Source organism: Callorhinchus milii, unplaced genomic scaffold (genome assembly GCF_018977255.1).
Source record: "Callorhinchus milii isolate IMCB2004 unplaced genomic scaffold, IMCB_Cmil_1.0 Scaffold1, whole genome shotgun sequence".
NCBI lineage: Eukaryota > Metazoa > Chordata > Chondrichthyes > Chimaeriformes > Callorhinchidae > Callorhinchus > Callorhinchus milii.
The window spans coordinates 106,721,893-106,734,930 of record NW_024704742.1 but is presented as its reverse complement, the minus strand read 5'-3'; the positions used below and the strand labels follow the sequence as shown (position 1 = coordinate 106,734,930).

At 39.0% G+C, this 13,038-nt stretch overlaps 1 protein-coding gene across 4 annotated transcripts in view; it reads left to right on the top strand.

Moving 5' to 3' along the window:
- ppip5k2 (diphosphoinositol pentakisphosphate kinase 2) overlaps positions 1-13,038 on the top strand; it is a 72,193-nt gene that overhangs the window by 34,791 nt on the left and 24,364 nt on the right. For all 4 annotated transcript variants that reach the window (XM_042334082.1, XM_042334096.1, XM_042334085.1 and 1 more), the window contains exons 19-24: positions 652-875; positions 5,858-5,985; positions 7,741-7,855; positions 10,095-10,202; positions 11,657-11,773; positions 12,788-12,955. In XM_042334082.1, coding sequence (XP_042190016.1) covers positions 652-875; positions 5,858-5,985; positions 7,741-7,855; positions 10,095-10,202; positions 11,657-11,773; positions 12,788-12,955 — 860 coding nt within the window. The remainder of the gene's footprint in view (positions 1-651; positions 876-5,857; positions 5,986-7,740; positions 7,856-10,094; positions 10,203-11,656; positions 11,774-12,787; positions 12,956-13,038) is intronic.

The window sequence follows — 13,038 nt, the reverse complement described above, 5'->3', positions numbered from 1 at the left end:
TCAATGCTGACTTGGAGTCCTCTCTTTGCACCCCACTGCCAGGTTAAATGGTTGTTAATGTTGCATAGCTCTTATCAATACACTTGATTTAGACCTATATCTTTCAGTTTAACTCAACTGATAGCACTCTCTCTCGCTTCTGGATTAGAAGGTTATGGGTTTAAGCCCCATATTTAGTTTGGAGCTCACTGTTATGCTGACATTCCAGTGCAGTACTAACAGTACTGATCAACACTATTCCAGTTAAATTAGATATCATGACACACAATGTCCAAATTGGCTGTTGTGTTTGCTGCACTTGATGGTAATTATCTATGGAGTTATTTGAGACATATTCAAGTTATAGACAGTAATATAATGTACTATAATGACAAAGAGCCGGCACTGACACAATAACAACAAAAACTGCACTTGTATAGCGCCCTCCACGCAGGGTAGTGTCTCAGACCGCTTAACAGTGGAGGAGCCTGACTCCGAACCAGGGGAGGTGGACTTAAGCACGATCGAAGAGGATGGGCCGAATGTCCTCCTGTGCTGTATAATTCTATGATATGCAACTCTCTAACAAAAAAAAAGGTGGGGAAAGGAAAGGTGACTGAAAGCATTATTATTGTACTTATAAAGGAAACATTCTTGCCTTATTGTATACAGATATTCAGCTTTACCACAGTGAATCACTCGAACTGATGTTGCGAAGATGGGCAAAACTAGAAAAGGACTTCAAAACGAAGAATGGACGTTATGATATCAGTAAAATTCCTGATGTTTATGATTGTATAAAATATGATGTTCAGCACAACAGTTCTTTAGACCTGAACAATACAATGGAACTTTATAGACTATCAAAGTCATTGGCTGACATTGTCATACCTCAGGTAAGAAACTACATTTTCAAATATCTGATTTAGATTTGTCCTTTTGCAGGATATTATTTTGTATGGTGGGGGGGAGGGAACCTTGGCCAATTTTCTTCCCTCCTGGTTCCTTGTGTCCTTGCTATTTCTTTAAGCGATTCATCTTCTATCACCTTTGTTACACTTGGATAAGAAAGGTAGCTTTGCTGGCAGACCAATTGGAGTTGCTGCCTTTCCATTTCTTCCAAAGTTAGACTTTGTTCAACTAATAATTATATTGTATTCATACCACATCCTCTGTACACATCATGTCTTTCAGACTTTCTGATCTGGGCTAGAAAAAGATGATCCAAGTTATGATAAAGAAAAAAATGGGTTCCAAGCATCTGTTCAGACTCCACCTGAGTTTTATTTATTTGAGCCATACAGTTCTGTTAATAGTTATGTAGATGTTGTGGTCTATAGCAACTGAATTAAATTATTTTGGGACTAATTTTGTGTGTATAGATCTGGTTATGATCTGAACTGTATTTCTAGGTATATTTCAATATTAAAAATTGGTTTAGGAATTTTATGTCTTCAAAGAATTAGAAACACTTTGTTTCACTAGGACTTGGACTTTTCCCCCTGGAGTCAACAAAATTCTTAGTCCTTAGCTGATGCCATCCATGTTGTGTCACTTATTGTACTTCTTCACCAGGAAGTATTGGGGATTGGAGCTGATATTTCTTTGCCATAAATTCTTCTATTAAATCATTGGCAGGGTAAACACTTTAGTTTACCTCTCTGATTAACCCTTTTCTGTTAGTGCTATCTTTGAGCAGCCGGAGTACAGGTACATCTATTGCAATGTAAGGCTTTGAGACCACCTGATTCAGATGATAACTCAGCAGATCCAAAAGAGCCGTTCTCTGAGGACTCAAGCAAGAAGGATAATAATAATAATCCTTGCATTTGATATAGCGCTTTTCACGTCGGGAGGACGTCCCAAAGCGCTTCACAGAACACACTGTAAAGTGAATTGATTGTATATTTGTGGGCGAACGCAGCAGCCAATTGCGCACAGCAATGTCCCACAAACAGTCGTAGATTGAAAATGACCAATTTATTATTGTTTTTGGTTTTGGAGGGATTATTATTAGGCGTGTGGAGTAAGGAAACTTGCCCAAGGTTTCGCCCTGCCTGGAATTGAACTCAGGTCTCTCGCTTGCAAAGTGAGTGCTTTGACCACTGAGCTACAGGACTCCACGAGGATGGCCTCTTATGTCTGTTCATGACCAAATCAAACATTTCGCAGTCTTCATTCAATAGAAACCGAGATTTTGCAGGCAGACATTGCTAAAGAACTTCACAAAGAGTATTATATCATTGCTTGACAAAGGCTGGTTTATTTGCAATCAGACAATTTGGGTCCAGCATTTAGACAAGTTCAGAATACTGAATCAAGTACTTGTGACCTGCATAAATTACATTTACATCAGATCATTGTTCCAGCATTCAGGCTCATCGAGGATGCATCAGTTTGTAACATATTGATATTAAGAACTTTCTTGATTTTTTTTGATGTTTGTAATGGGGATAGCAGTATCAATGATGTTTTTCTCAGTTTCCCTTCATCTTCCGAGTTCTTCAGAAATGAAGACTGAGAATGGTGATTCTCATTGCCCTAAGCTAGCAAAGAAAATGATTATTTTGATTATTGAAAATGATTTTGGAGTCTTTTTTGTGCCAATTTTAGACATATCTTTTGAACCTTCTATCTCAGATGGAAGCCACATTTATCATCCCTTCCTGAGAAATTCCAATTTAACCCATACGCTGAAGGCAAATGTCCATTGAATGGCTAATGAGGAACTTATAAAGCTTTGGATGACAGAAAGGATTATATAGAGTCTGAATTTGTGCATACACTGACCCCTAACTGCCTCACCATCTGGCGAGCTTTCAGCTTATTTTGCCCCCACTCTGGAACTTCATCCCTCTGACTCACATCATACCCCACCTCGTTCAAGGTCTTTCACAAGACTTTCCTCATGTTTTCTGTCATCTTGCCCCTCCCCAGCCCCTCGACTCCCACCCCTAGCTCGGGTGCCAACCCAGTATTATTTAGCATCTTGGGAAAACTTGATATGAACGATGCTATGTAAATTTGTATTGTAGATAGGTGAATAGCTGCTACTGAAGCTCCGGACTTCCAACTGGTAGAATTATCACTCACTGTGTAGGGATGTGTGTCCGAGCTGTGGGCAGGAGGATGGTACTAATGCTCTTGTATGTTTCATGCTGAATTGTGCTGCTCATACAAAGCCTAATGAGAGCTCACAAGGTGAAGATTGCTTGTAGAATGTTAAATGACCAGCTTATGACTAATTCCCCCTGGTGTGGTGGGTTACAAAGAATGTACAGCACAGAAGCAGGCTATTCAACCCAACCAATCCATGCTGGTGATTATACTCTACACGATTCTTCAACCCTTCTTTATTCCTTCCCGTACTCTTCTATTCACCTCTTCGTCATGTGAAGGGTCTAGCTTCCTCTTGAATGCATCTACACTGTCTGATTCAACCACTGCTTCAGGTAATGAGTTCCACAATCTCTTTAGTGAGCTGACTCCAAGGTGACGTGCCTGGTAACATAATGTCAGAATCTATTTTTAACTATGTGATGATATTGGTAGTTCGATTCCTGAGCCAGGTAGGTTTTCAGTAATCTAAGGTAATGCAGATGCCAGAGAAAGTGGCATCCGGTTGGGTAAACGGGGTCTACTTGGAGCTGAACTGTCTCCAAGTTGATTTGTTTCGCAACGGAATGTCAGAATTGAGCCAGCTCTCTGTGGTGGTCTTGGTAGTACGGTTCATGAGCCAGGTGGGTCCTCAGCACTGCAGGGCACTGGTGATGACAGCAAAGCCAGCCTCGCTCATCAGCAGGACCTGGAAGGGCAGGCAGGGAAACTTCCCACTCAGCTCCTGTTAGCCCTGCAAGCTAAAGTCCTCACAGTGGTCCTAGCTGGACGAGCAGTGGGAAAGCTTGCCAGGCATTGCTGTCAATGGCAAGTTATACGGTTTTAACTGGTTAGACTCCAGCAGTACCTCTGTGGTCCCCAAGCCCTGACTCTTGCCAACCTGCGCCTATACTTTATGGAATTAGGTAAGCAGGATGCTTCCCTCCAGAGAGAGAGAGAGTGCGCATTCCATTCTAACAATCTATCTCTGAAATTTCCATGTGAGGTGGGAGTGCATAGAATTCTCAGTTTGGTTTGGATATTCTTAAGCATGGTAATGGGTTTCCACATGTGTCAGCTACCCGGCTGACCAAAAAACACAGATGCCAGACCAGTCTTCCTAACTCATTGGCAGGATTTAGATAGGCAGACCGACATTGGAGCAGAAATTTGTCGCACCTGGCTCCTTTTATTCTTGCAAGCCAAAGTCCTAAGAGGTTCAGTGATCCTAGCTGGAATGGCACCTGGAAACTTGTATGCCAGATTGTTCTTTCACTGGCAAGCTATGTGGTTTTAACTGGTCAAACTCCAGCAGTACCCCAAAGTACCCTTTGGAGCCTTTAATTAAGTCTTCTTGCCAATGTGGACACATTTCCAGAATTAGGTAAACAGGATGTGCCCTCCAGTAAGAGAGAGGGCACTCCATTCCACATGTGGACATTTCCATTCATAGGTAGCATGCAAATATGGAACTCTGGCTGGTTTAGATTCTCTTAAACATGGTGATAATTTTCCACGTGTCAGCCACCTGCTGAGAAAACATACATGAAGTCCTAGCTTTGATATTTATGATTCTTCAGCCTTGATTAGTGGAGCCTCTATCTTTCATCAAGATTTCCACCAAAGATGTATATGATCCCAAACAAAGAAGTTTTGCTTTTGGAATTGGAGTCAGTGAAGTTAACTAAATACAGCAAATTTAAATGTACTTTTACCCATATGATCTAAATCTAAGTTTGAAGTCCGATTTACACATTGTAACCACACAAATCTTCTTTATTCTCTGGTGGAAAGTTCTCCAGGCAATTTTATTACATCTCCTAATCTATAAAGAGAACCTTGAATAAATTCTAATCATTCTTCTTTGACACGATCAGCCGAATGGCCTTTTGTGCTGTAAATTTCTCTTAAAAGATTCTGCGGTTCCATACCTTTGGGTTCTGAAATTACTTCTTCACAACTTACTTACTTTGAACTGTTACGTTCTTGTCACCTTAAATTTCAAATATCTTTTTTAAATGTAGGTATTTCATCTCGCCTCTACAGTGCATCCTATTGAAGGTATCGCTCAGTCAAGAGTCCAGGGTTTTGTGGAAGATGTAGAATGGAAATTTAACTACCTTGTTGAGGTCATCTTCATTCTTAAACAGAAACATCGCCCACTTATGGGTCTTCCAAAGTTACCTATTAGTTATGCAATGTATTTGATGAACTGTAATAAAGGTACTTAATACTAATTAGGAATGTTGTATTATTTGCTTATCCTGCAAAAAATGTTTACTTAGTGGTGGTGCTGAGGGGCGAGATCAGCACAAGAAACAAAGATCAATGATAAGATCAGCACAAGAAACAGTTGGGTGATCATTACAATCACAACTTCATCCATTGTTATCTAAGTGGTGTACAAAAGGTGTTTCTATCTCAGCAATGAAGATGACCTTACAATGTTGATAATTTTGCCTCTTTAGAAATATTTCTGGATAACATTAGCTTTCCAAAATATGTATGATTATTTCGCCCACAAAATATACAGTCAATTCACTTTACAGTATATTCTGTGAAGCGCGTCTCAAAGATGTGATAAGGCGCTATGTCAAATCCAAGTATTATTATTTAGTAGTATCACAACTATTTCCTTCTGATTGTGGTACAATTGAAAATTACAATTATTCTTCAAGGAATAATCAAATGGCATTATCCTTCAATTAATGCAATTAAATAGCCTCATATTTTGAATGATTTTGTATACTTTATTCTTTTGTTGACCATGTATTTGTTCTAGGAATATGGCATAACTAAGGATGAAAAACTGGATATTGCCAAAGGCTATTGCACTCCTTTGATCAGGAAAATTCGCTCAGACTTGCAAAGAACACAGGATGATGATACTGTTAACAAACTACATCCATTGTAAGTTTTTATTTACACTAAATGTACTTTCTAATGCATGATACTAATCATTTTGTTTGGGATAATGCCTTTTATGTGGGAGATCATCTCAATTGACTACATTTTGTGGGTGAACCTGCCAACCAATTTGCACACAGCAGTGTCACAAACAGCCATTTATTGAATGACCTATTTCATTTGGGGGATTATTGGCCAAGACACTGGGAGAAACTCCCTTCTCTTTTCAAAGAGTGCCATGGGATCTTTAACTTTCAACTGAGCAGGCAGATGGATGGGACCTCCGTTTAATGTCTTAACTGAAGGACAGCACCTCTGACATTGCAGCACATACCCAGCACTGCATTCGAGTGTCACACTATACGATCCAAGGCCTGATGTGGGGCTTGAACCCACAACCTTGTAACTCAGGCAAGAGTACTACAGACTGAGCTGACGCAATGTTCTTCTGCATATAGACTCAATAGCCACAAAAAAATGTGCACTGTGTAGCAAACTTGAAGTAAGATTTGGAAAATGAAGTAAAGCTGTTTGCAAGCGTTTTGGGTAGTTGTGTTTGGGAAGTTACACTTGTGGAAATGGCCTTACTTTGCTCATGTTCTGAGAAGCTTCTTAAGATAGGACATTGCATTATTTTAGATGAATGTAAGCACCATATATACTAACTTTGGAACAGCATGAACCATAGTTTCACACCATACACCTAGATATAAAGATATATTTGGAAGAAGTACTAAGTTAAAACATAGAAAGGAGCCGCACAACAACAATTTGATACTAAAAATGACTTTGTAAGTGAGAAATAACTGACTTACTATTATTATGCATTTAACAAATTTAGTATTAGCCAGAGCAATTTACATGACACATACAGTAAACTATGATAACTTGACCCTGGCTTAACTTGCCATTGCCATTTAAGTAACCATGATGTCGATATCCCAGCCACATTTATTTATGTGTGTGTGTGTATACGTATAATATATATGTATGCCTAACTTGCCACTTGGGATAACTCGTCACTTTCCCTTGGAGTGACAAGCTTTCAGAAGTGAATTCCTGATAACTCGTCACTCCAAGACAAGTGCTCAGACAGGAATGCTTTCAGGCCTCACTTGGTCTAATAATCTGAAATGATGTAAAAATGTAATTGATCAATTTGCATGAAAGATGGGGAAAATGTTATTGCCCAAGTGTACAGAAACCATAAAAGTATCACTTGCAGTTATGATTATTGAATAGTTTCCATAAGTGTACTGAATATGCATTACATTGGAATATATTATTTTATAATAATAATCCTTGCATTTGATATAGCGCCTTATCACGTCTTCCAGACGTCTCAAAGCACTTCACAAAATAAAGTGAATTGACTGTATATTTTGTGGGTGAAACGTGACAGCTGATTGCGCACAGCAGTATCCCACAGACAGTCGTGGATTGAAGTGACCAATTTATTATTTTTTTTGGAAGGAATTATTACCCCCGGAAAAGCGATCCGCCAATCGACTAACAACCGGGTTCCTACTTACTGCTAGATTAACAAGTGTGTGGAGTAAGGAAGCTTGCCTAAGGTTTCGTCCTGCCAGGAATCAAACCCAGATTTCTCGCTTGCGAGACAAGTGCTCTAACTACTGAGCTACAGGACTCCACTTGTCCTGTATAGCATCATGTAAAGCTATTGAATTGTTTAGAATCCGATTACATGTATATTGTTTCCAATATATTGAGAATAATTGCCATTTTTATACTTTTCAGATACTCCAGGGGAGTGATGTCTCCAGAGCGGCATGTTCGTACACGGTTATACTTCACCAGTGAGAGCCATGTACACTCGCTTCTCTCTCTATTGCGCTATGGAGCCTTGTGTGATGTAAGCATCAGAAAACTACCATTCACTTATTTTCAGTTCACAAACAGAAACCTTTACTGTATTTCTTACTTTTTGGGAATGAGGAATGGGATTGTGTAGGATTGGACTGACATTTTGGTTCTATTGGTAGCATTCCTTTCACCTTGTCGGAAGTTTGAGAGTTTAACTCCGTATGAGTTAAAATCTAGACTCTAAGTGCCCAAAGCATGTAGTGTGCAAGGGTCTTTATTGTCGCCTCTTAGGGTCTTCATTGCAAATCGCATTTTTGGAGCTCCAAAATGGAGGGGTGGGGCATAATTCAGTTGGATGCATATGTATTAGGTTTAGAATGAAGCAGGAATATAATTTTATATGCATCATGCAAGGCAAGGTGGAATTTTAGTCGTAAATCTGCTATAATTGTGGATCTAGAAACAATGCAGATATTTGGTTTTAATTCACTCTCTTTCATCAATAAAAGTTTGTTTTAAAGTCCGGTTCTGAGGGAGTGCTGTGTTGTTGGAGATGCCATCCTTCAAATAAGACATTAACTAACAGATCCAAATAAGATGTTTACTAACATTCCATCTTCTTGTTCTGGTCAATACAGATACAGGTTAAAGTTCCAGTGACAATATTTCAAAAGAGCTGGAATTTCTGGTGTACTGCATTAAAATCCATCATTCACTCCCTGCAGATTAGCTGGTCATTCGTCCAATCGCAGTATGTGGACATTTATGGTACTGATTAACTGCAATTAGTATATTGTATGCATCATGTAATTTTATGAGAAAAGTAATATTGTTCATGTGACATTAAGTAACCGGCATAATTTTTTAAAAAAATACTTGGAACTTTGTAGAAGTACAATGTAAACCCAACAACATAATAATCTTTGCACTTTGATCAGGAGGAAATCTCGAAAAGGTACTCAATTTTACTGTAAATTGTCGTGATCACGTATTTTGTAAGCAAATGCTGCAGTCTGGGGAATTGACAACAAGGGCACTGGAAGAAATTTCCTTCTCTTTTTGAAATAGTGCAGTGGGATCTTTAACATCCACCCAAACATGAAGCTGGGACCTTGGTTTAACATCTCATCCGAATGACTTCACAATGCAGTGCTCCCCCGGTATCATATTGGAGTATTGGCCTAGCACTTGACCTCAATGTCTTGATATGGGGGTTTGAACCCACAACCTTCTGATTAGAAGCGAGAGTGCTACCAACTGATCCAATGCATTGTAAGATCTTCTAATACATTAAATATGCCGAACAATTGTATATAACATACAATATAATGTGTTTGATATATTGCGTATAATATATACAATACAATATATTGTACAATACAATATGTGAAATAGTATTTTTAATTTACAGTATTTGGCTTATTGTAAATCAGGTAACCTCAGTTTACAATACGCAGATACATTTTTAAATGTTAAACTGAATAGACATTCAATTGAGTCTTTCTTAATAATCCAATCCATCATGCCTTTTAATAAAACTGAAGTGAAATATCACTTTTTCAGAACTGGTAAAAATAGCAGTAATAATATCAATAAAATGCTCCCTTGACATTGTCAGCAAATGTTTGTTCACATTCTCAGTGTAATGTTACTTAATAATCATAAGAAAAATAATTTTTGCATTTGATGTAGTACCTTTCACATCAGGAAAATATTTCAAAGTGCTCCTCAGGATTTACTGTAAAGTGCACTGACCAGTCTGCAGGCATACATAAGAATTTTATATCCTATTAAGTCTAATAATAATAATCCATGCATTTGATATAGCGCCTTATCACGTCTTGGAGACGTCTCACAGAATATACTGTAAAGTGAATTGACAGTATATTTTGTGGGTGAAACACGGCAGCCAATTGCGCACAGCAGTGTCTCACAGACAGTCGTGGATTGAAGTGACCAATTTATTATTTTTAAGGAATTATTAGCCCTGGAAAAGCGATCGACAAATCGACTTAACAACTGGGTTCCTACTTACTGCTAGGTAAATGGAGGCGAGTGGAGTAAGGAAACTTGCCTAACATTTCACCCTGCCAGCAATCGAACCGAGGTCTCGCTTGCAAGGCAAGTGCTCTAATCACTGAGCTACAGGACTCCAGTGTAGGATTGTCTTGCTGCAACAGGAATTTCTCTGACTACATTGATTTAATCACTAACCTCTCAGATGAAATGCTTCTAAAGTAATAATATTTCTAAAAATAGAGGTTTTATTCATGCTTTCCTTCCTTCAGGAGACCAAAGATGATCAGTGGAAAAGGGCGATGGATTATCTGAACTATGTTAGTGAGCTGAATTACATGACTCAGATTGTTATCATGTTATATGAGGACCCAAACAAGGTACTACATCTTCTGCACGCTGAAGAAATGCATTTTCTCTCACCTAGAGAAAATACCATAGTTACTTACCCTTTCATTAATACTAAATATTTTATTTTCATTTGGAGTATTGGATAATAGCTATAATTAATTCATATTTCCTGTGAGTAATTCAGTCTAGCTCAACTAAATGTAAATTCACTTGCACTTGTTTTTTCTCATGACCTGATTCTTTTATATTGCTCAAATGAAATCTAACAAATCCTCTTTATACTGTACAAGCAAATTTTATTCACCAGAGATTTGAATAATGTCCGATTCCCTCCATCAACTTTCTTCACCCAATTATACTACTTGTCAAAATAATCATTTATTGCTCAAGTCACATTACTTACATGGTGGCTTAAGCATTTCCCTAGGTGTAGATGAAACCAAAGTTTGATGGTTTAGAATAGTTTCACCTGAAGTAAGAAATATAAGTAAGTACCTCTGCTATTTTAATTCAACGTTCTGTAGCTCTTTGGGGTTTCAAAGTTCCATTCAAATACCTAATTTTATGGCTTAAATTAGGCCGTGGTCTGTCTTTTCCCGCTTCTTTCCTCCTTTCCCAAAAAACATCAAATGCTGCGTTGTATATGAGTGTTTTTGGTAAGTTCTGTGACTTTTACAAGCTCCAGCACGCCCCCTCGAGGGTGAGATTCTGTGAGGTCATTCTGTACTCTGTGTCAATGTGATAAAGCAATTACTAGATTTCAATTCATAGATTTCATTAACTTTTTATTTGAAATTCAGTATGTTTAATTATAGTACATCCCTCCAATGTGGTAAAGTATTTAACCAAACTCTATGCAATTTTTGAATTTAACTCTAAGCCAAAGGCCTAATGGGTAACGGTAGGGTGTTCCCAGTTGGTTGAGCAGCGCGAATCTTGCCAAGCAGTACTTTCAGTGGCAATCTGTGGGGTTTTACCTGGTTAACCTCCAGCAGTCCCCCAACCCACACCCTGGGGTCTCCAAACCTTGGCTCTTGCCAAGCTGTACCGAATACTCTACAGTATTGGATAAGCACGGGTGTGCTGCGTCCCTCTGTGAAAGAGTGGGTGTTGCATCCTAGATACAAACATTTTCATCTATACGTAATATGCATCAAATTCTGTGTGATTTGGATACACTTTAGCATGATGGTTGGTTTTCACATGGTCAGACCCTACCTAGGCTGACCAAAAAAGAGTGATGTTACATGGCATGACATGGCATCAACCTCATTGCTTTGGAGAGGCAACACATGTCAACAATGTAGTTCTATACAGTGGAGAGATGCCTCCAGGTCAATGTTGCATGTTATTTAGCAGCTTTCTCAGACTGAAGGAAGTCACTCATTTGCTCTCTCCCATGACCCATAATAGATAGATAAATGCAAAGCGAAGTATTTAATCTGATCCCTGCAGTCTATTGTTTCTCATAACTAACTTTTAGGACCCTTCTTCAGAGGAACGTTTTCATGTTGAATTACACTTCAGCCCTGGTGCTAAAGGATGTGAGGAAGATAAAAATATTCCATCTGGTTTTGGATACAGACCAGCTTCACGTGAGGTATTTTTGTATGAGTGTAATGTTGAGTTGTATGTGTAGTCAAGGAATTTTGTTGGCTTTTTTCAATGTGAAAGGCCATAACCCCTACCAACAAAATATATTTAAAGATTATTTACACAGACAATCAATCTGTTCTATTTTAGAGAATTGTCCAAAACTGAATCACCATTATATTTTTAGAGTTGATTAAAAATGGAGTTGTATATATGTTTTTGGCAATGGACTCTTAAATTTTGTGTAATTTATTTAAAAAGTTTGACAAAATTACAGGTAATAGTGAAAATATTGAAGATTTTTCCATCATCCATATTAGCTTTCAAGAGAGAACTAGATAGATATCTTAAAAAGCAGTAATTTGCAGGAGTGTGGGGAAAAGGCAGGAAAAGGGATTCAATGGATTACTCTTTGAAAGAACTAGCAGACACTTTAAGCTGAATAGCCTTCTTCTGTGTTATGGAATTTTATTTTGTAAGAATCCTGCTTAATCCTCACCTACAAGGCCATTCACGGCCTTGCTCCCTCCTACCTCTCTGACCTACTATCCCCCTACTTACCTGCCCGTACCCTCCGTTCCTCTGGCTCCGGTCTGCTCCACATCCCCCGCCCCAACCGCCCTACCATCGGTGGCCGGGCTTTCAGCCTCTTAGCCCCTGGGCTCTAGAACTCCATCCCCCAGTGCCTTCGCCTTTCTTCCTCCCTTTCCTCCTTCAAGGCCGGTCTCAAGACCTTTCTCTTTGACCGTGCCTTCAGCTCCCCTCTCGACTCTCTACCCCCTCCTCGCTCCCTCCCTCCCTTCCCTCCCCTCACCCTGACCATTTCCCCCCCTTGCTCGGGTCCCGACCCAACTGTCCAGCGCCTTGGGAAGTCCTCCCGACGTGAAAGGCGCTCTATAAATGAAATCTTGTTGTTGTTAAAAAAAACTACTCAGTAAATTATTTAAATGTAAAACAATTTATTTTCTAAGGAAAGATGAGCTCCTAGAGGTAATTGCTTTTGTTATTTTTTTCTAAATAGAGTGAAGGTTCAAAGAAATCCTCCCAGAGCGAGTCTGAAGAAGACTTGGCTTCAAGAAGAGAAGATTCTGAAAAGACCCTGGTGTTATTCAGGCCCATGGTATCTGACCCCATTTATATACACCGAAAATCCCCGCTGCCACGATCCAAGAAAATAGGCTCGGTGGAAGTAAGTGATCATTTTAAAGGAAGTGCGTTTGTTATGAAAGAACCTTTTTGGATGTTTGTAAAGACACCACAATTCTGTAATTT